This window comes from Quercus suber, unplaced genomic scaffold, assembly GCF_002906115.3.
Source record: "Quercus suber isolate HL8 unplaced genomic scaffold, Cork oak 2.0 scaffold_448, whole genome shotgun sequence".
Taxonomy (NCBI): domain Eukaryota; kingdom Viridiplantae; phylum Streptophyta; class Magnoliopsida; order Fagales; family Fagaceae; genus Quercus; species Quercus suber.
In genome coordinates, this window is record NW_027069899.1 from 521,844 (window position 1) to 540,024 (window position 18,181).

The 18,181-nt window shown below is 34.7% G+C and overlaps 2 protein-coding genes across 3 annotated transcripts in view; both read left to right on the top strand.

The window, feature by feature from the left end:
- Positions 1-2,748: 2,748 nt before the first annotated feature.
- On the top strand, positions 2,749-5,497 carry LOC136062739 (uncharacterized). Of its 2 annotated transcripts, none has more exons than XM_065762214.1 (7): positions 2,749-3,080; positions 3,168-3,268; positions 3,619-3,814; positions 3,918-3,999; positions 4,092-4,374; positions 5,111-5,213; positions 5,310-5,497. In XM_065762214.1, exons 1-7 carry the CDS (start codon positions 2,885-2,887, stop codon positions 5,480-5,482), a joined length of 1,134 nt encoding a protein of 377 aa, XP_065618286.1. In that variant the 5' UTR covers positions 2,749-2,884; the 3' UTR covers positions 5,483-5,497. The 2 variants fall into 2 exon arrangements, with proteins under 2 accessions (XP_065618286.1, XP_065618288.1); XM_065762216.1 differs by having other exon boundaries at positions 5,111-5,209; positions 5,310-5,440.
- Positions 5,498-7,228: 1,731 nt separating this feature from the next.
- The window catches only part of LOC112025718 (uncharacterized), a gene marked incomplete in the record, with an annotated part of 24,819 nt that continues 13,866 nt past the window's right edge, over positions 7,229-18,181 (top strand). Inside the window, 8 exon segments of the mRNA XM_065762213.1 lie at positions 7,229-7,450; positions 7,553-7,696; positions 7,785-7,873; positions 12,838-12,985; positions 13,221-13,273; positions 13,855-13,910; positions 17,342-17,505; positions 17,840-18,030. Of these exon segments, the coding sequence (XP_065618285.1) occupies positions 7,356-7,450; positions 7,553-7,696; positions 7,785-7,873; positions 12,838-12,985; positions 13,221-13,273; positions 13,855-13,910; positions 17,342-17,505; positions 17,840-18,030 (940 nt within the window).

Here is an 18,181-nt window from a genome sequence, read left to right on the forward strand (position 1 = left end):
TTTAAAAATTTTATCAAATAGAACATTGAATGAAGGGTACATTTCTTGGTATTTGGTGTGCTAAAAGTCTAAAATATAGCACACCCAATGATAGTGTTTTAGGTGACATAACCAAACTAAAATATGAATCATCATCGTTCTGCTAGTCACGTTGAGAACTAAAAGCAACTATCCAAGTTAAATAACAACTAAGAGTGATCACTTTTAAATTTGTTTAGTATGTGCTAAAATTAATTTGCTTAATTGTCACTTTAAGGATTCATATTGATTTTGGAGAGGGGGGGGGGGGTGAGGTGAATGTAAAATATAACACCCACTATCTATTAAAAAAAAGGAGAGAGAGGAGAGAAAAGAGAGATAGTTAGTAGAGAGGGGAGAGAAATTATTAAAAAAAAATTAGCACATAGCTAGAAATAAAGAGAGTGAGTAGAAAGGGGAGAGAAATTGTAGCATGTGTTAATATAATTTGGCATGCCACATATGATGAAGGCGTATTTTTGGTATTTGGTGTGCCAAATGCTAAAATTTTAGCATTCGGCATACTTGATGCCAAAGCTCTCATTTCATGAATGTTTTAGGTTAAAATTTTAATTAAAATAAGAATGTTTAAAAGGAAAAAAAATGACCAAATTGTTTCATTTTGACCGAGTGAAAGACTGAATTGACATAAATTAAATATTTAAAACTAATATGACTATTGAAATAGAAATAAAAATTTAATTTAATTTAAACAAAAAAAAAAAGAAAAAAACAAAAGGAAAAAACATATTAAATTACACTTCTAGTCTCTAAGTTTTTATTATTATTATTTTTTTTAAATTTTTTTATACAAGATAAAATTGTACTCTAGCCTAATCTATGTGTATATGTGTATGAAACTCCCTCATGGAGATTTGAACCCCGACCTTTACCCTCTCTACACTTTACAAATACTTATATTTATGAAGTGATCATCATACTAAAAAGTGCGCGGTAGTGATCTCTAAGTTTGAGGTTATTTTTATTTTAGCATTTTGGGTCTGTTTGATTGGAGAAAAGAGATGATAAAAGAGAAAATATAAGAAAAAATGGTGTTTGGTTGGAGAGAAGAGGAGGAAGAGAAAATGATGGAACATAAGGGTTCGTTTGGTTTGGGAGATGGAAAAGTAGAAGGATAGAAAATAATGAGAGAATGGAAAAGTGAGAGGATAGAAAAGATTTAGTTTTCCTTCGTGTGTGTTTGGTTGGAGAGATGGAAAAGTGGAGAGATGAAAAACTCCTTTATTTGATTGAGAAGAAAAATGAGAAGATGAAAAATATAGTTAGTACAAATTTACTTTTATACCCCTATTATATAAAACATTTTTATTTTATTTTTAATTATATTACCCACAAATATATAAATATGTTTATAAGCAAGTGAATCTAATTTTGTTAGGGTCTGTTTGGTAAGAGTATTTAAATATAATTTTTTGATTTGCAATCCATAAAATGGTGGGTTCACACTTGAATTTATTGTTTGACTAATATTTTCTAAATATAGTCTTCAAAAAATTGTATTATATTTTTCTGGTTTAGAATTGGATTTTGAAAACGGCTAAGAGGGTGTTTTCAAGATACAGGATTTTGGGTGACGAATTCAACGGCACGAAATTTCATGGGCAGCGAAGGGCAACGACAACTTGGCTAATGATCGACGTGGAGGACACCAACGACTCGCCTCTGGCTCAGCCTTGATTGAGATGGACAATCTAAGGGGTATATGCATCATTTCAAGATTGGAGCTTTTTCTCGCCTTTGTTTTCTTCTCAATTTGGGGAGATGAATTTTTATGGGCCCAGGTGTCGTGTTTTTTCCTTTCTTTTCTCTCTCTTCAATTTCCTCTCTCGAACCAAACAAGAAAAAACAACATATTCTCTCCTATTTTTCTCTCCCAGTTGTTTTTCTTCCCTTTTCCATCTCAACCAAATAAACCCTAAGGGCATGTTTGGTAGACTGTAATAGGCGCTGTAATGTAATAGTTATTCATATGGTTTAGTTATTCTTTAGTTTGGTTATGTTTTTATTACAAGGAATAGTCATTCCTTATGAATAGCTATTCTTCAAAATGAGGAATAATTATTCCTCTTTAAAAGGTTGTATTAGCTATTCTTTAGTAAGTGCAATAATTTCAAAACTTAATATATTTCCAAATAAACAAACTTTCCATATACATCTAACAATTATAAAAATAAAAAATCATAAAAAATAACACATATCTCTCTTAAATTTAAAAATAACAATTTTTAAAGAGATATAATTGTATGAATAAGATATTTCCTAAAATAAATGTTAAGTTTCATTATAATATTATAACTCACAACCAAACTAATGAATATGTTTAGTTATTACATTACAACATATTTTATTACTAGTAATAAAGATTACAATTCCTATCGTAATTCCAATTTAGTGTACCAAAAGTATCCTAAAAGTTTTCTCGCGGACCCACTTTTTGGGAGAAAAGTGAGTTTTGATGAAAAATTACTCATTTGCCCTTTTCTATTTAAATTTTAAAACTTTAAAGCACAAAATGAAAATAACCCAAAAGTTTACGACCAAATGACAAATGTGTATGAATAGGAAAAAAAAAATATATATATATATATATATATACCATTAGTCCAGAAGTGAAATGCTCTAGAAACACAGAGAAACACACAGAGTATGTAAATGTGTATGAATAGGAAAAAAAAAATATATATATATATATATATATACCATTAGTCCAGAAGTGAAATGCTCTAGAAACACAGAGAAACACACAGAGTATGAATCAGTGCGAGGCGAGTAGACATTTGAATAGGGCGAAATACTCTTTCTCAGTAGTAAGTTGTGACATTGAAATAAAAACATCTCTGAGCAAATGGAAGAAAAAGAATTAGAATTAGAAGAAACGCAACAATTAATATGGAAATCAGAAGAAGAGTCACCACCACCACAATCCATGCTCTCCGTTACGGTGGCCCGCGTCATCAACACTCTGCTCAGCGCTCGCCCCAAAAAACTCTACGACGCCGTTTCTCGCCTCTACCCAGACCCTAATAAAAAAACAACCTCAGGTATTAATTTTTCAATTCTAGTCTTTTTTTTTTTGGTGTGTAATGTAGTTCTTTGAATTGAATCTGTTTTTGTTTTTTATTTTATAGGGTCTTTGGAGGACTCTCTCTGGTTTTTACACAAGTATGTAAACGACACCGTTGAGGACCAGGATGCATTTGATCAAATCCTTCTTCCCGTTATTCAACATGTACTATTTTTTATGCTCCCTTTGTTTCAATGAAGATAGCTTTTTGCATTTTTCTGTTTCGTAGTATCAGATAAATTTAACTACTTGGAGTGAGATTGGGTTGTTTTCCGCTAAAATTTTCTCTATAGAGAAAACAACTCTATCTCACGTGAAACTAAATAAGGGAGGTTAAGAGAGTTTTGCAATTCATTTTAAGGCCTCTACCAAACATAGGAAATTGAGATAGTTTTCTAGAAAATTCTTTTTTGGAAATTGTTGATGTCAAATCAAATATTCATTGTGTATTACTATATTCTTGTTATTTGACTTTTATTTTTTGTTTTATTTTTTATTATTATTTATAATAATAGTCATGGAAGAATGGAGGACAGGCAATGATACTTGTTAACTGGCTTTTTCAAGATGAGCTTCTTTTCCGACCTTTGGCGACTAATCTTGCCAACATTATCGTCAGAAAAGATGACCGTTATATAGCCCTCGCCTGGTGCATTCTTGTCCGCAATCTTCTCGAGTTTGAGACTTCCATGACTCAATTTTCAATGAATGGTAAACACCCCAACCACATTTTGACCATTATCGTGTGTTAATCTGTGTGAATTGATGTATTAAGAAGCCTTAGTATATTACTTCAATTTGTTATTGATGGCAGGGATAAGGGAGAGGTACAATGATGTTTTGAAGATACTTTCTTCATGTATGCCACGTCTGTTAAGTATTGTATGTAAAGGAAGGTACAGCTCACTTTCGAGAAACTATATGTGTCGCAATTCCATTTTGTATCTTATGTGTGTGTGCGCATGTGTTTGACTGTTTGTTTCTATAGCACTTTGCAGGATGGATTTGAGTTGCCATCTCGTCTCTCGGTGTCTGCAGCTGATTGTATGTTAGCTCTTACTGAAGCATTGGCAAAAAAGGTGTCAAGTGACAAGCCAAAATCAACTTCAAATGCTTTGAGTCGGCCAATTACTTTAGTGCCTGAATCATCTACTGGCGATAAGAAAGTGAAACCAGCTTCTAAATCTTCAGAAGTCTCAAACCTGGAAATGGGACTTTTATTTTGGGACCATTTAGAGGAACTCGTTAATTTAGTGCAGAGACTCATTGCTGTATGTTCTGTACTTCTGTTATATTTATTTGGCTCCAACACAGAACCTGCTTACTCCTTGTTCATATTATGTCATTATATTTACTTTTAATTGGAAATGCTGAGTTGGTGATACACGTGTTTTTGCTATATGTGTGATTATGTTAGATGTCATTAATTATAATTTGTGCTCTAGACAGAAGAAATTAGTTATATAAATGAGCTAAAAGAAAACTAATTGATATTCACACCATGTGCCTGTATGCAATTCAAATTCTTTAGTGAAACCAAGAATTTTGCTCAAGGAGAGAATACATCTCCAGTGATATGTACCCAGTTTTCCCCTCCTTTTCCTTTTTCCTAAACTCATAGCTTCCGTCGTGTCTTCTATATTTTTTTCTCCATGAGTTTGAGAATAGAATCAGGAAGTTTTGTGTGGAATCCTGATAGATGAGTGAAGGAATTTCAGACAAAAATAATTCATGGATCTATACCTATGTGTAACATGCCTTTACTGTGTTTATTTTAGACAGTTACGTTTTAACTTTTAAGGAATGCCCCATGAAAGAGGTTGTAGAATAATATAGATGTCTGCAAAAGAAACATCTGCTTTTTTTTGGTGACTAGTTGCCTGAAATATTTAATCAGTTTCTACTCTTTTCAAAACCTTGCTTCAACCACTGATTTGATGGCACTGTGTGTTACTTGAAGTTTGTCACGATAATGAACTGTAATGGGGATTTTCCCATGCTGTGCAGTGGAGCAGAAAAAGTCGATCTTTACATGCTAAAGGATTGGAAAAAGTGCTCAAGTGGTTGCAAGAGATAAAAGGGCAATATGGATGCTTTCAAGATGAGGCAGGTCCAATACCCAATATGTGCTTTTGAGCATATTGTATATCTTAGTATGTCTAATTTTCTATACATTGTGATTTCTTTTGCTACACATGGAAGACAGGCTCAAAGATACTCAAGACTGGAGTAACGTTACTCTCTTCTTGTTGGAAGCATTATGGCATACTATTACACCTGGAAGATCGCAAATTTTCTCAGCATTACAAAGAATTGTTGGAACAGTACTTATCTGGCATCCAGGTGATTCATTTCTTTTCTTCTTCTGTCAATGAATAGGTTGCCTAATTCATAGATCAAATCTGAATGACGATTCATGAAAAATTTGATTATGAAATATCAAAAAAAAAAAAAAATTTATTCGTTATCTGTGTGACCACTTCATGCAAAAAATACTTAATGTTGGGACCTTATACAGGACACCCCTCCCATGATCTCACTTAGTTGGGACCAGTACTGGGTAATGATTCCATAGCTATTGGTCACTGTTTGCCTGTGTAATAGTCTATTGATCTTTTAGCTATGCATTGTGGACAGCTGTGGGGAGCTGTGAGCAATTTTAACATGTCTTGGACATGGTTCTGGTGATATTATTTTGAAATTTAGACCTTTTTTAATGGTTGAGCATAGTAATATTACCAAAAATTCTTGTAGTAACTCTTTCAAAACACTGAACCTCCCACAACCTCCCCAAAAAAAAACTTTCAAGACTTGGTCATGATGATATCAAAATTGGTTAGCTTTAGAGTAGACAACAGGTGTCAGAAGTTCTCCTATGTCTGTTTTAGAACTCTAGCCATTGTGTTCTGAACCGGCAAGATGGTTGTCACCACCTGTTGTGATAGATTAGGTGTCTCTTGGTTAATTTGATAGATAGATNTAGTATGTCTAATTTTCTATACATTGTGATTTCTTTTGCTACACATGGAAGACAGGCTCAAAGATACTCAAGACTGGAGTAACGTTACTCTCTTCTTGTTGGAAGCATTATGGCATACTATTACACCTGGAAGATCGCAAATTTTCTCAGCATTACAAAGAATTGTTGGAACAGTACTTATCTGGCATCCAGGTGATTCATTTCTTTTCTTCTTCTGTCAATGAATAGGTTGCCTAATTCATAGATCAAATCTGAATGACGATTCATGAAAAATTTGATTATGAAATATCAAAAAAAAAAAAAAATTTATTCGTTATCTTTACTCAATTCATATATATATATATATATATTTGTCTTTTCAATCCAAATAATATATTTATTTTTGAGAGTTCTTTTATTATTTTAGAAATATAAATTAACATATATTAGTTTGAGTATCTGTTAATTTTGAGTGATGCGATAATTTGGTGTTTTGTTTGTAAAACAAACTTGCTATCTTTTTTATCTTTTCTCAAAGAATTGTTTTTGCTTATATGATTGAATCAAGTTGATAAATTACTAATTGTCCCAAAAACTGTTAGGAAAGGTTGAATTTAATCATTAACCATCATTTTAATACTTATCTTCACGTGTGGGCCCAAAATCCCCCTTTAACAAATGGATTCCATCACATGGGACTAAATTTTTTCAAATGGGAGGGTAGAGTGGAGGTAGGACTCAAGACCCTAACTCTGATACCATAATAAATTAGCAATGGTCCCAAAAGCTTAGTTATTAGAAAATGGTGAATTTAACCATTTAAGCATTATTCTAACACTAGTAAATAATGATATTTGGTATAGCCTGGTCATTCTTCAAGATTATAGAATAATGTTCTTCTTGTGACTGCAACCAAACTTATTGGCTGTAATATTTATTGATAAATTACCAATTGTCACAAAAGGTTTAGCTGTTAGGAAATGGTGAATTTAATCATGTAATCAATATTGTAGAGCCCGCCATTGATTGCATTCAATCCTGGTATTCACATAATTTTAATTAGGTTAACAGAATTTACCATATATATATATATATATATATATTTTTTTTAAATTTTAAGAATAGATTCATGGTTGGAATTCATTGTGTTCACTTGGTCATGCTTTTTCTCTCTGCTTTTTGAAGCTTCATTGCGCTAATGAAGATGTGATAGACGGGGTTGTTTGCATATTTAAGGCAGTTATATTTAAGCCAACTTATTCATCGGGAAGCAGTCTAACTGATACTAGACTGATGGACTCCGTGCTACCGTTGCTGCTTCACCTTCTAGATGAGCAGGATGGCGCAGCTAGAGCTGTTGTTAAGCTGATAGCAGAATACTGCTCAGTGTATTTTTTCCATTCTTTTCACCTTTTTAATACTTTGTGGCAGCAACACGCTTATGGTCTCTCTTTGGGATTAAAACCTGATTTGCATTAATGATCCACCAGGAGCAGAGACAGTCGGTGCATTCAAGAAGTTTTAAAGCGAATTGCTTCTGGAAATGTTCTGCAGCGAAGGAATGCTGTTGATGTTATTTCAGAACTTATTTGCAAATCATCTGATTCAATAGATGAACTTTCTCATTTGGCATGGTTAAGACTACTCTAGTTGCTATTGTCATTTTGTGATTTCACCCTTTTTAGCGTCTTTATAAGTCTCCTCTTCCTACTACTATGGCAGGCAAGATGTAGCAAACCAATTGCTAGAATGCCTTGGAGATGAAGAAAGTGTAATTCATGAGCAAGCCTCTAGTTTGCTTCCAATGCTAGGTTGGTTTTGACTATCTAAAGTGTTTTATGATAATTCTTATATTGACATGATCTCAATATGTCTTTTGTATTCTGGTGTTTGACTATCTAAAATTACAAGGGATAGGTTACACAGATATGTTTATACTTGTTTAAACCATTGTGCACTTGGGCAACAAAAACTACTGCTGGCAAATGATGCTTGTTTGGAGACCTTAGTTAACTTAGGTTGAGAAATCATATTATTGTTGAGGCAACAACATACATTTCCTCTTGAGCTATGCATGTAGAAGTGCCGATGGGAACTTTCAACTTCCTGGTTATATGACTTGGGGTATTTTGGTACAAACAATCAATCTTCCCCCCTTTTTTGTTAGAACCATTGAGTTTGATTCCCCATGCACAAACAGGATTATGAAAGAAGTTACTGAATAGGAAGTGTTAGCATTAGCACTGTTATTTTATATTGGCCTGTTATTCTTATATTAGCTTAATGGTATTCTTGTAATCATTTCATATCATTCAATTAAAATGTATGCTACTGTGAAGGGAATAATTAATAAGGCCCTAAACCTATTTTTTAATCTTAGTCTCCCTGTGTTCAATCTTCTCTCCCTTTTTCTCACCAAAACCGAATCTTTGATATTTTACAACACAACTTGGAATTAGAGCATTCCAATCCAAGCTAATTTCAAAAAACTGTTAGAATAATGGTTAAATAATTAAATTCATTATTTCTTAATAGCTTCAGCTTTTGAAACAAGTGGTAGTATATCACGATAGCAAAGAAGGTGGTTCTAATTCAAACCTTGTATCTGCTCTAGTCTCCACTCTACCTCCAACTTAAAAAGTTAAAAATTCCATGTGTTAGGTCCCACTTTTTAACGGAGTCTGTTCCCTACATGAGAGGGGGAGGGTAAGTGACGTTGGACAAATAAGGGGAATGTGTCTATGTGTGCCTGTGGATTGTGGTGGATTAAGTGGTAGGAGAATTTGGGGATCTAGGGTTTATAATTGTTAAAGATAGGTTATAGGTTCCTGATTTTTACCCCTGCTGTACATTCCCAATGAACTCGGGTTGGCTGTCATTTTTTAATAATATTTTACATTAATTATTAAAAAAAAAAAGGTAATAGGTTGTGATAGGAATAAAAAGATGGTTTGACGAGTTATTTGATGGCTATTTGGTAGAAAAACATATGTTGCGTTTTAGGGTTTTGATAGGTAAAATAAAGTACTTGATATGGGGTTGTAAGGAAGAAGAAAAAAAGACACTCTTATGGTGTCTCAGGGCTGTATAAATAGTATCTGTGAACAGTACCACAAGAAAGAAGAAAAGAGAACCTGTGAACAGTGCCACAAGAAAGAGAAGAAGAAAAGAGAGAACAAACAGGGAATAAGAGAAAGGGTGGAAAAGAACAAAGAGGCCAACATGCCTAATACTTAGGGGCGGGCTCCCCTCCTGTTATAATTTCTTCAGTTCTCTCATGTTTTTACAAAAATAAAAGACACGTGGCAAGCAACAAATCCTAAGGTTAGAAATAAGCCACATAATTTTCTCTCTTTCAACCCTTTCAGTTTTCAATAAAATTTTTCTGGGTTTGCTTTTATCACCTGTTACAAAAAATGATATTTCAAAATCATCTTTTGATGGTTTCCACTATCACAAAATGATCAGCCACTCCAGACCCATATCTAGGAAGCTCAAGAACTCTTTCAAGAGCTTCAAAGTTTGATGGGAACAACTTTTGATGGAGAACAGAACAATGAATTGGGTGTTTGATTTGGGTTTTGTTAATTGTGATTTGAATGTGAAGAGAAAGGCCAATTAATTGGATAAATGAATAAAAAAAATTAAGGAAAGATTAGAGAAGAACATCATGGCTGCTTTCAAAGCTTTGAAGAAGGAGAGGAAGCTTTCAAAGCTTCCATGGCTGATTCTTTCACAGCTTTCAAAGTATATTGAGAAGTCTCATGCCAAACCCACAACCCATTGGAACTCCCAAGGCCAGAAATCCATATCAAACACGATGTCTCACCTCCCTAAGCTCGCTGGAGGACCTTAATCTCACACGCCTCCGCCAGAACGAGCCTCAATGCTCATAGTGGCATAGCCATGAAACCCACTGCATCAATACAAACAGCCATGGTTTCTTGTTCTGATATGCCAATCTTAGCTGTGAAACCCACTTTAGTCCAAACTCATTGCCATCAAGTTCTGATCGGCCAATCTGGACGCATCTGATGCTCAGGTAGGTGAAGTCCATTAGTATGGGGATGTCGGAGAAAGAAGCAAAGAAGAAAGAAAGACAGAATCAGTATGTGTGGGGATAGAGTGAAATTTTGGCATGATGTTTGGTGTGGGGATAATCCTTTGAGTACGTGTTTTCTAGATTTATTTAGAATCAGTAATGATAAGGAGGCTTATGTGGTTGATCTAATGAAGTTTCCTAATGGGGTTCTTTTTTAGAACTTAGAATTCCTGCGAGAAATTCATGATAGGGAATCAGATTCTTTGTCTATTTTTTGGAATGTTATATATGGAGTCTCATTGAGAGGTATTGGTGAGGATAAGATGTGTTGGATACCTACTAAGAGCAAGGGCTTTGAGGTAAGCAGTTACTATCAGGCTTTGTTGGGTGTATGTACTCAATCCTTCCCTTGGAGAAGTATTTGGGGGTAAAAGGTTCCTTCCAGTTCTAGAGTTGCGTTTTTTGTTTGGACTGCATCTTTAGGAACTATCTTAACTATTGATAATTTACGTAAGAAGTTGTTGATTCTAGATTGGTGTTATATGTGCAAAAGTAATGGAGAATCGGTAGACCATCTTTTACTACATTGTCCTATTGTTAACGAGTTGTGGTCTACAGTGTTCACCTTGTTTGGTATCCACTAGGCGATACCAAAGACTGTGGTTGGGCTCCTTGCTTGTTGGCAAGGAAATTTTGGTTATCATCGTAATGGTGTTATTTGAATGGTTGTCCCTTATTTTTTGATGTGGTGCATTTGGCGGGAGAACAATCGGTGTTTTGAAGATTTTGAAAGGACTATAGTTGATTTAAAACTTTTCTTCTTTAACTCTATCGGACTGGATGTCTATTATAGGAAGTCATTTTATTTTTTTGGTCTATGATTTGATAGATGCTTGTAATTTATGTATTTGATTATTTTGGTCCCCTACTATATACTTCCTATATACTTGGGTGACTCATTATTAAGTTTTTGAATAAAATTTCCTTTACTAATCCAAAAAAAAAAAAAAAAAAAATTTAAAGACTTAAAATTGAGAGAAAAAAGTGGTATTTGATGTGTGATTTTTCTACCCTTAGGATTTGTTGCTTGCCACGTGTTTTTTATTGGTATAAAAACATGAGTGAACTGGAGAAATTATATCGGAGGGGAGCCCTCCCCTAATACTTTCTTTTTTTGATAAGTAACGTAAGAGTATTATTAATAATAGAAAAAGTACCAAACCGAGTACATTGGGGATGTACTATGGGGGCACAAATCATGAAACAAAAGTATAATGGTCAAGAAAAAAAGAAAAAGAAGAACAAGAAAAATGAGAAAAGACCACACTCCAATCAAAAAGAGTGTGCAAGAAAAAAGACTTAATCTCTAGCAAAGAACGTTCACAACCCTCAAAGCTTCTAGCATTCCTTTCACACCAAATGCACCAAATCAAGCAATGAGGCACTAATCTCCAAACATCAATGTGGTGATGTCGCGCAAATTTTCCTTGCCAAGCCTCAAACAACTCAAGAACATGATGAGGCATAATCAACTCCATCTACTCATTATTTAATTAAACACTCCATCTACTCTTTGAGTACATTGAGCACAAATATACTAGGACTCTTTCTTGTCCTGGTAGTATTAGGACTCCTAGTTTGAACAGTGAACTAAAAATCTAACAAAAGACTAACTTGGACCCAAAGAAAACAAAATCTAAGATACTTAGGATCCCCTAGAAAATTCTAGACTCAACTTACTTACCAAAATACCCTTAATTCGCAGGATCTGCAGAAATTACAAATTTGCCATTGAACACAAAGTTGACAGTAACTAATAAAATAAAAAACTATTCAACCCCTAAAATAATCATACCTAGACCTTTAAAACAACATGAATTTTACTTCAATTGGACTTTACCTGTGGACCACATAAAGCAATTCTTGAATAGGCGAATTTGCAAAGTAAAAGCAAATCAATTGTTTATGGCTGTGTTAATTAGAATGATGTTTGCTCTATCTTGTCTTTCCTTAGATGCACCTTTGTACATTTACTTTGTTTTTATAGTGTATTTTTAGTTTTAAAATATGTACATACAAATATATGCATGTGTTATGTTTGTATGACTTCAATTTAGCCATGTATTTCCTTAGTTTGGTTCCCACAATTTGATTGTCATGGTACTAGAGGTGCATTTCTTTTTCATTTCTATAAAATTTCATATTTACCTATCAACAATATATTTATATGTTGCATCACACTAGCGTAACTCCTGTGAAAAGGATTATGAAAACATAAAATAACTACTAGCATCACACTTGTAGTTCATAAGAAGCATCACGCCCAGGGTTTGAGGGAAATTCAAAGGCAGTCATAAAATTTCCATCAAACAGTGATGATAAGAAAATTCTCAATACAGTTAAATAAACTAATCTGAACCATACATTATAATAGAATAAGACATAAGTAAAGGACTAGAAACCCTACTGATTAAACCCCTTATATTAGTAAATTCTAAAGTTTGGCACTCTCTGAACATTTTTCTATAGTGCCGTGAACAGTGAATTTTCAGCCCTCAACTTTAGCTTAACTCCTGTGTTGGACCCACACCACAATCATTCCACCAAATTAAAGTTTGGGGTTGATAAATCTGATGTTTCTTGTTTCTCTTATAACTAATTGGCTGATTTCTATCAGATTGTCATGTGGATTGCAGTACTCTGCATTGCTGAATTCTGTGATTCTTCTTGCAGATCCTTCATTAGTTCTGCCAGCTTTAGTTCGCCTTGTTTACTCTTCTGATGAAAAAGTTCAGTTATCAGCTGCTGATTCCTTAATTAGGTTGCTCAAATATCATAATCAGAAAGTTGAAGTTATTTGTATGCTGCTTGACTGTCTGAGGTATCTTGCCTTCCGTCCCCTCCACCCTTTCCCCTTCTCTCTTCCAATTCCTAAAGTTCAATTAATCCCGAGCAAAATGGAATTTGTTAATGGAAAGAGTGGCAAGCATTTGTTGGAAGAAGAGGGTGGGGTTCTGACAGCAACCCAAACATTTGATCAGTTGAAGCTCAGTTCTAATAATATATTAGATGGCATTTTCACCTAATTATGCATTCTTTTCCCCCTTTTCTCACAGCAACCTCAATCAGAGCCTAGATCTTCCACAAATTACAGGACATATAAGGGAAGGTTTGTTTCTCACTGTTTTAATGTTACGAGTTCTCAGTTGGTGCAAGTTCTCATATTTACTTATATTATCTATAATTTTTCCTTGGATTGTATGACCGCTTTCATGCTGATTTACTCTAGTTTATCATTTTTTTTTTAATAATCAAAACTTAAAATTTTTGGCAATGAAGGTATCTATGATGGTTCTAAAATATGAGGGGAGCTATGGATCTGTTACATACATCACCAATATTAACCAATTTTCTATTACATTGTTAATGTTGATCACTGCATCTGTGTGTATTTAAATATATATATATATATATTACATCAATTTTAATAAATTTTCTATCGGCTTATCCTTCTTTTGGTATTTTGGATTTGAAAAGAATAGAAATGTTTGGAATCTTGTAAGAATCTTCTAATTCAACGTTATTATAAAGTTCTGAAGTTCCTTCTCATATGCTCTATCTTCCTAGCAATAATAGAACTTGGCATTAGGTACTCTTTCTGAATTGTTCTGACTGTTAGTGAGTTCTGTTAATTCACTTTGCCAAAAAAGGTAGATCCAATATATAATCATGCTTTTGTAACCATGGCAGGATCAAAGTTTGATAGCGATCAAGTGCTCAAGCTAATCCCAGAGTGGTCAAAAAGTGTAAGATTTATTATGCTAATATAAGTTGGTTATATTTTTGCCTTTTTCTTCCCTTTTGAAAATTCACTCAAGTAGCATAGGCTCTCCCTTGCTGTCCAAAGTGTTTTCTTTATACACTTTATGTATGAAATCACATCTATGTTTCTGTTTTGTCCTGGTTTCTTTACTACTGGAGATTTTTGGCTTTCTAATAATAAGAAATGCCTATTTTTCTGTATTTTTAATTGTTTGTGGTTTTGAACAAATGATATAAGAACTGATTTTGACTTGTGTTGCAACCTGTTCCCTCTCTCTCTCTCTCTCTCTCTCTCTCTAATATGATGACTTGATGAGATCATTTTGTATCAATCCACTACCATTGCAGGCTACACAATGGGGTATGCCCTTCCCCGTCCCAAACAAATGATGACATCTAAACTCCAGCATTTCTAACAATAGCTGAAAGAACTGCATAGTATGCCCTTCCAGTCTTGTTGGTGTGTTCTAAAAACAGAAATTATGGCTGTGTTTCACAACTTTCATACTCAGGCAGTGTTTGAGAAGAGTCTTAATGTTTCTTTCTTTGCCCTTATTCCCAAGAAGGTGGATGCTGTGGAGGTCAAGGATTTTCGGCCAATTAGCTTAGTTGGTGAGATTTACAAGATTATGTCTAAGGTGTTGGTTAATTGGCTTTGTGTGGTGGCTCATGGGCTTATTTTAGATTCACAGAATGCCTTTGTGAAAGGTAGACAAATTTTGGATTCCATTTTGGTTGCTTCTAAATGTATTGATAGTAGATTGAAGTCAGGAATTCCAGGTGTGTTGTGTAAGTTGGATGTGGAGAAGGTGTATGATCATGTGAGTTGGGATTTTTTAATGTATATGCTTCAGCGCTGTGGGTTTTCAGAGAAATGGAGAAAATGGATAATGTACTAGATTTCAACTGTCAAATTTTCCATTTTGCTCAATGTTAGTCCATTTGATTTGGAAGTTCTAGGGGGATTTGGCAAGGGGACTCGTTATCTTCGTTTCTTTTTGATATTGTTATGGAGGCGTTGAGTCGTATGTTGGATGTGGTTGCTTTCATTGGGCAGTTCTCCGGCTTTTTAGTAGGTAGTATGACTGGAACATTGATGATGGTGTCTCATCTTTTATTTGCAGATGACACTTTTATCTTTTGTGATGCTGAACCTACTCAGATTGCTAATTTGAGGACGATTCTTGCTAGATTTGAGGAGGCATCAAGGTTAAGTATTAATTTGGGAAAGTCTGAGTTGGTACCTGTTGGTGTGGTGCACAATTTGGAGGTTCTGGTGGGACTGTTGGGGTGTGGGCAGTCTTCTCTTCCCTTGAAATATTTGGGCCTTCCGTTAGGAGCTAAGTTTAAGGGCTTATCTATCTAGAATTCTATCTTAGAGAAGATGAAGCGGAGATTAGCAGGTTGGAAGAGACTGTATTTATCTAAGGGGTGAGGTAACTCTTATTAAAAGCATGCTCTCATCTTTACCTACATACTTTCTTTTCCTTCTACCTATACCTGGAAATGTGGCAAAGTGTATGGAGAAATTACAGAGAGATTTTCTGTGGAGTGGAATTAGTTGTGAACCTAAAATACATCTGGTTAAATGGGCTAAGGTTTGTAAGCCTTTGTAGTTTGGGGGACTAGGTATAAGATGATGGGGGAGCTTTAATTCTGCCTTGCTAGGTAAATGGTTGTGGAGGTATGGCATGGAGACCGATGCTTTATGGAAGAGGGTTATAGAGGCAAAATATGAGAGTATTTGGGGTGGTTGGTGTATGAAAAAGGTGACAAGTTCTTATGGGGGTCAGCCTGTGGAGATTCATTAGAAGTGGCTGGTTAAACTTTTCTAAACTCCTTGTGTATGATGTGGGGGATGGTACTAGAGTGTAGTTTTGGAAGCATGTATGGTGTGGGGACTATACTTTCCAAGAGGCTTTTCCGGAGCTTTATTATCTTAGTAGGTCAAAAGGATTCCTTGGTGGCTGAAGTTATGGGTTGGTCTACTAGGAGGATTCATTGGAATGTGCAATTTCGTTGTCCACCATAAGATTGGGAACAAGAATCTTTTGATCAGTTTATGGGTATGGTCTATTCTTTGACTGTGTAGGGGTTTGGTCTTGACAAGGTTTGTTGGAAGCCAGCAAGGAGCAGAGGTTTTAAGGTTAGAGGATTTTATCGTTCCTTCTACCCTCCTACTCTTTTATCCTTCCCTTGGAGAATGATATGGCAATCAAAGGTTCCTCCAAGGGTAACTTTCTTTTCTTGGTCTGCTTTCTTAGGCAAGATCTTAACAACAGACAACCTTCGTAAAAGACGTGTGCTTGTGCTTGATTGGTGCTATATGTGTAAGAGATGTGGGGAGTCAGTGGATCACCTTCTGCTTCATTGCCCTATAGCTTGGGAGTTGTGGTCATTTGTTTTCTGTTTGTGTGGTATTCACTGAGTTATGCCTCATACAGTTATTGAGTTGTTTGAGTCTTGGCGCGGAAAGTTTGGGTGACATCGTAACATAGATGTCTGGAGACTAGTGCCTCATTGTTTGATATGATGCATTTGGCGTGAAAGGAATGCTAGAAGCTTTGAGGATTGTGAACGTTCTTTGCTAGGAATTAAGTCTTTTTTCCTGCACATTCTCTTTGATTGGAGTGTGGTTTTTTCTCATTTTTCTTGTTCTTCCCTTCCTATTTTTCTTGATCGTTGTAATTTTGGTTCCTGATTTGTTTCCCCATAGTACATCTCCAATGTACTCGGTTTGACACTTTTATTTATAATATTTTTATGTTATCTATCAAAAAAAAGATTGATAAGTGGAAATTTTACCAAAGATACGATATGAAATGAAGAATTTCGTTTAAGGATAGGGGTAGCTCCTATTGAGGAAAAGATGAGGAAGAGTTGCTCGAAATGGTTTGGGCATGTGCATAGGAGAACGATTAATATATCGGTGAGGAAAAATGATTTGATTCAAGTCAAGAGGATCCAAAGAGGTAGGAAAAGATCTAAAATAACACTGTTAAAAGTAATAAAAAGCTGACATGTTAATTAAGTAGGTGAAAGCGAATGATTTTGGACAAGATAGAATGACGGGAGCAAACACGTGGTCGACCAATTAGTTTGTTGAAGATCCACAGCTGACCCTAAAAGTTTTGGAACTAAGGCTTTGTTGTTTTGCTTTTGGTTTATCAATCCCGAAGCTTGAATTTAGTGGGTTAACAATTCCATGCATTGTTGTTTATTTGTACATGGTGATGCAAACAATTGCCGGATATCTCATAACTTCCTCTTACACATTCATGGTTATGTTTTGCAGTTGTTCCTTGTGTGTCTCAGTGGACAAAAAATGGATCAATTGGATGTAGCTCAAATTTAGAAAAAGTATGCATTTGCTTCTCAAAAAAATTTCAGCTTTTTGATTTTTTGAATATCACAGGTTCAAGACTGGAACTGTTTGATTGGGCCATTGATTGACAAGATGTTTGCAGAGCCATCGAATGCTATTATTGTTAGGTTTCTGAGTTATATAAGTGAACACCTTGGAGAAGCTGGTGATGTAGTCATTTATCATGTTCTATTGCATATGAAAGGACAGGACGAGTAAGTAAATTATTTTATCGTTTTTATCCAAATTTAATTGTAACATCTTGCATTTATTCCTCTTTTGTTGTTTAATTCTTATTTTTATATCTTAATGGTTTGTTTGTTTAAATTTATTAAATTGATCAGTAAACTACCGCTTGTTGATTCACTTTACCTGAGCATAATTGTGAACTGAGTAGCACAAATGCTTCCAAAAGGGAGTTGTGTCTGTGTAGCATATATCAGGATCTAATTTTATGTTAAATATATATTATAATCTTAAAGAATTTTATCTTCTTTTAAAGGAACTGTTCCTTGTCTGTTATCCATCAAGTCCATTTCTTTTTAGCAGGATTGATGAAAGCTTTCTATCACGATGCGAGGGTAGAACCTCTACCGATGATGACCCTGTGAAAATGCAGCAATCTCTGTTTGAGCGCCTTTGCCCATTACTCATCATTAGGATGCTTCCACTGAGAATTTTTGATGACCTTAATTTGTCTGCCATGTATGATAAACTTCTCATTCAAGGCATTATGCATGGTATGCTTTTCTGCCTTCCATAAGCTCTTTTTCTCCTCTTCCCTTTACAATCCAGAGCTCATTTCAATTTACTACATGTTTTTCTCATGTTGTCAAGTTCGTACTGTAAATGCAAAATTATGTGGATCAGGCTTTTAAAAAAAAAAAAAAA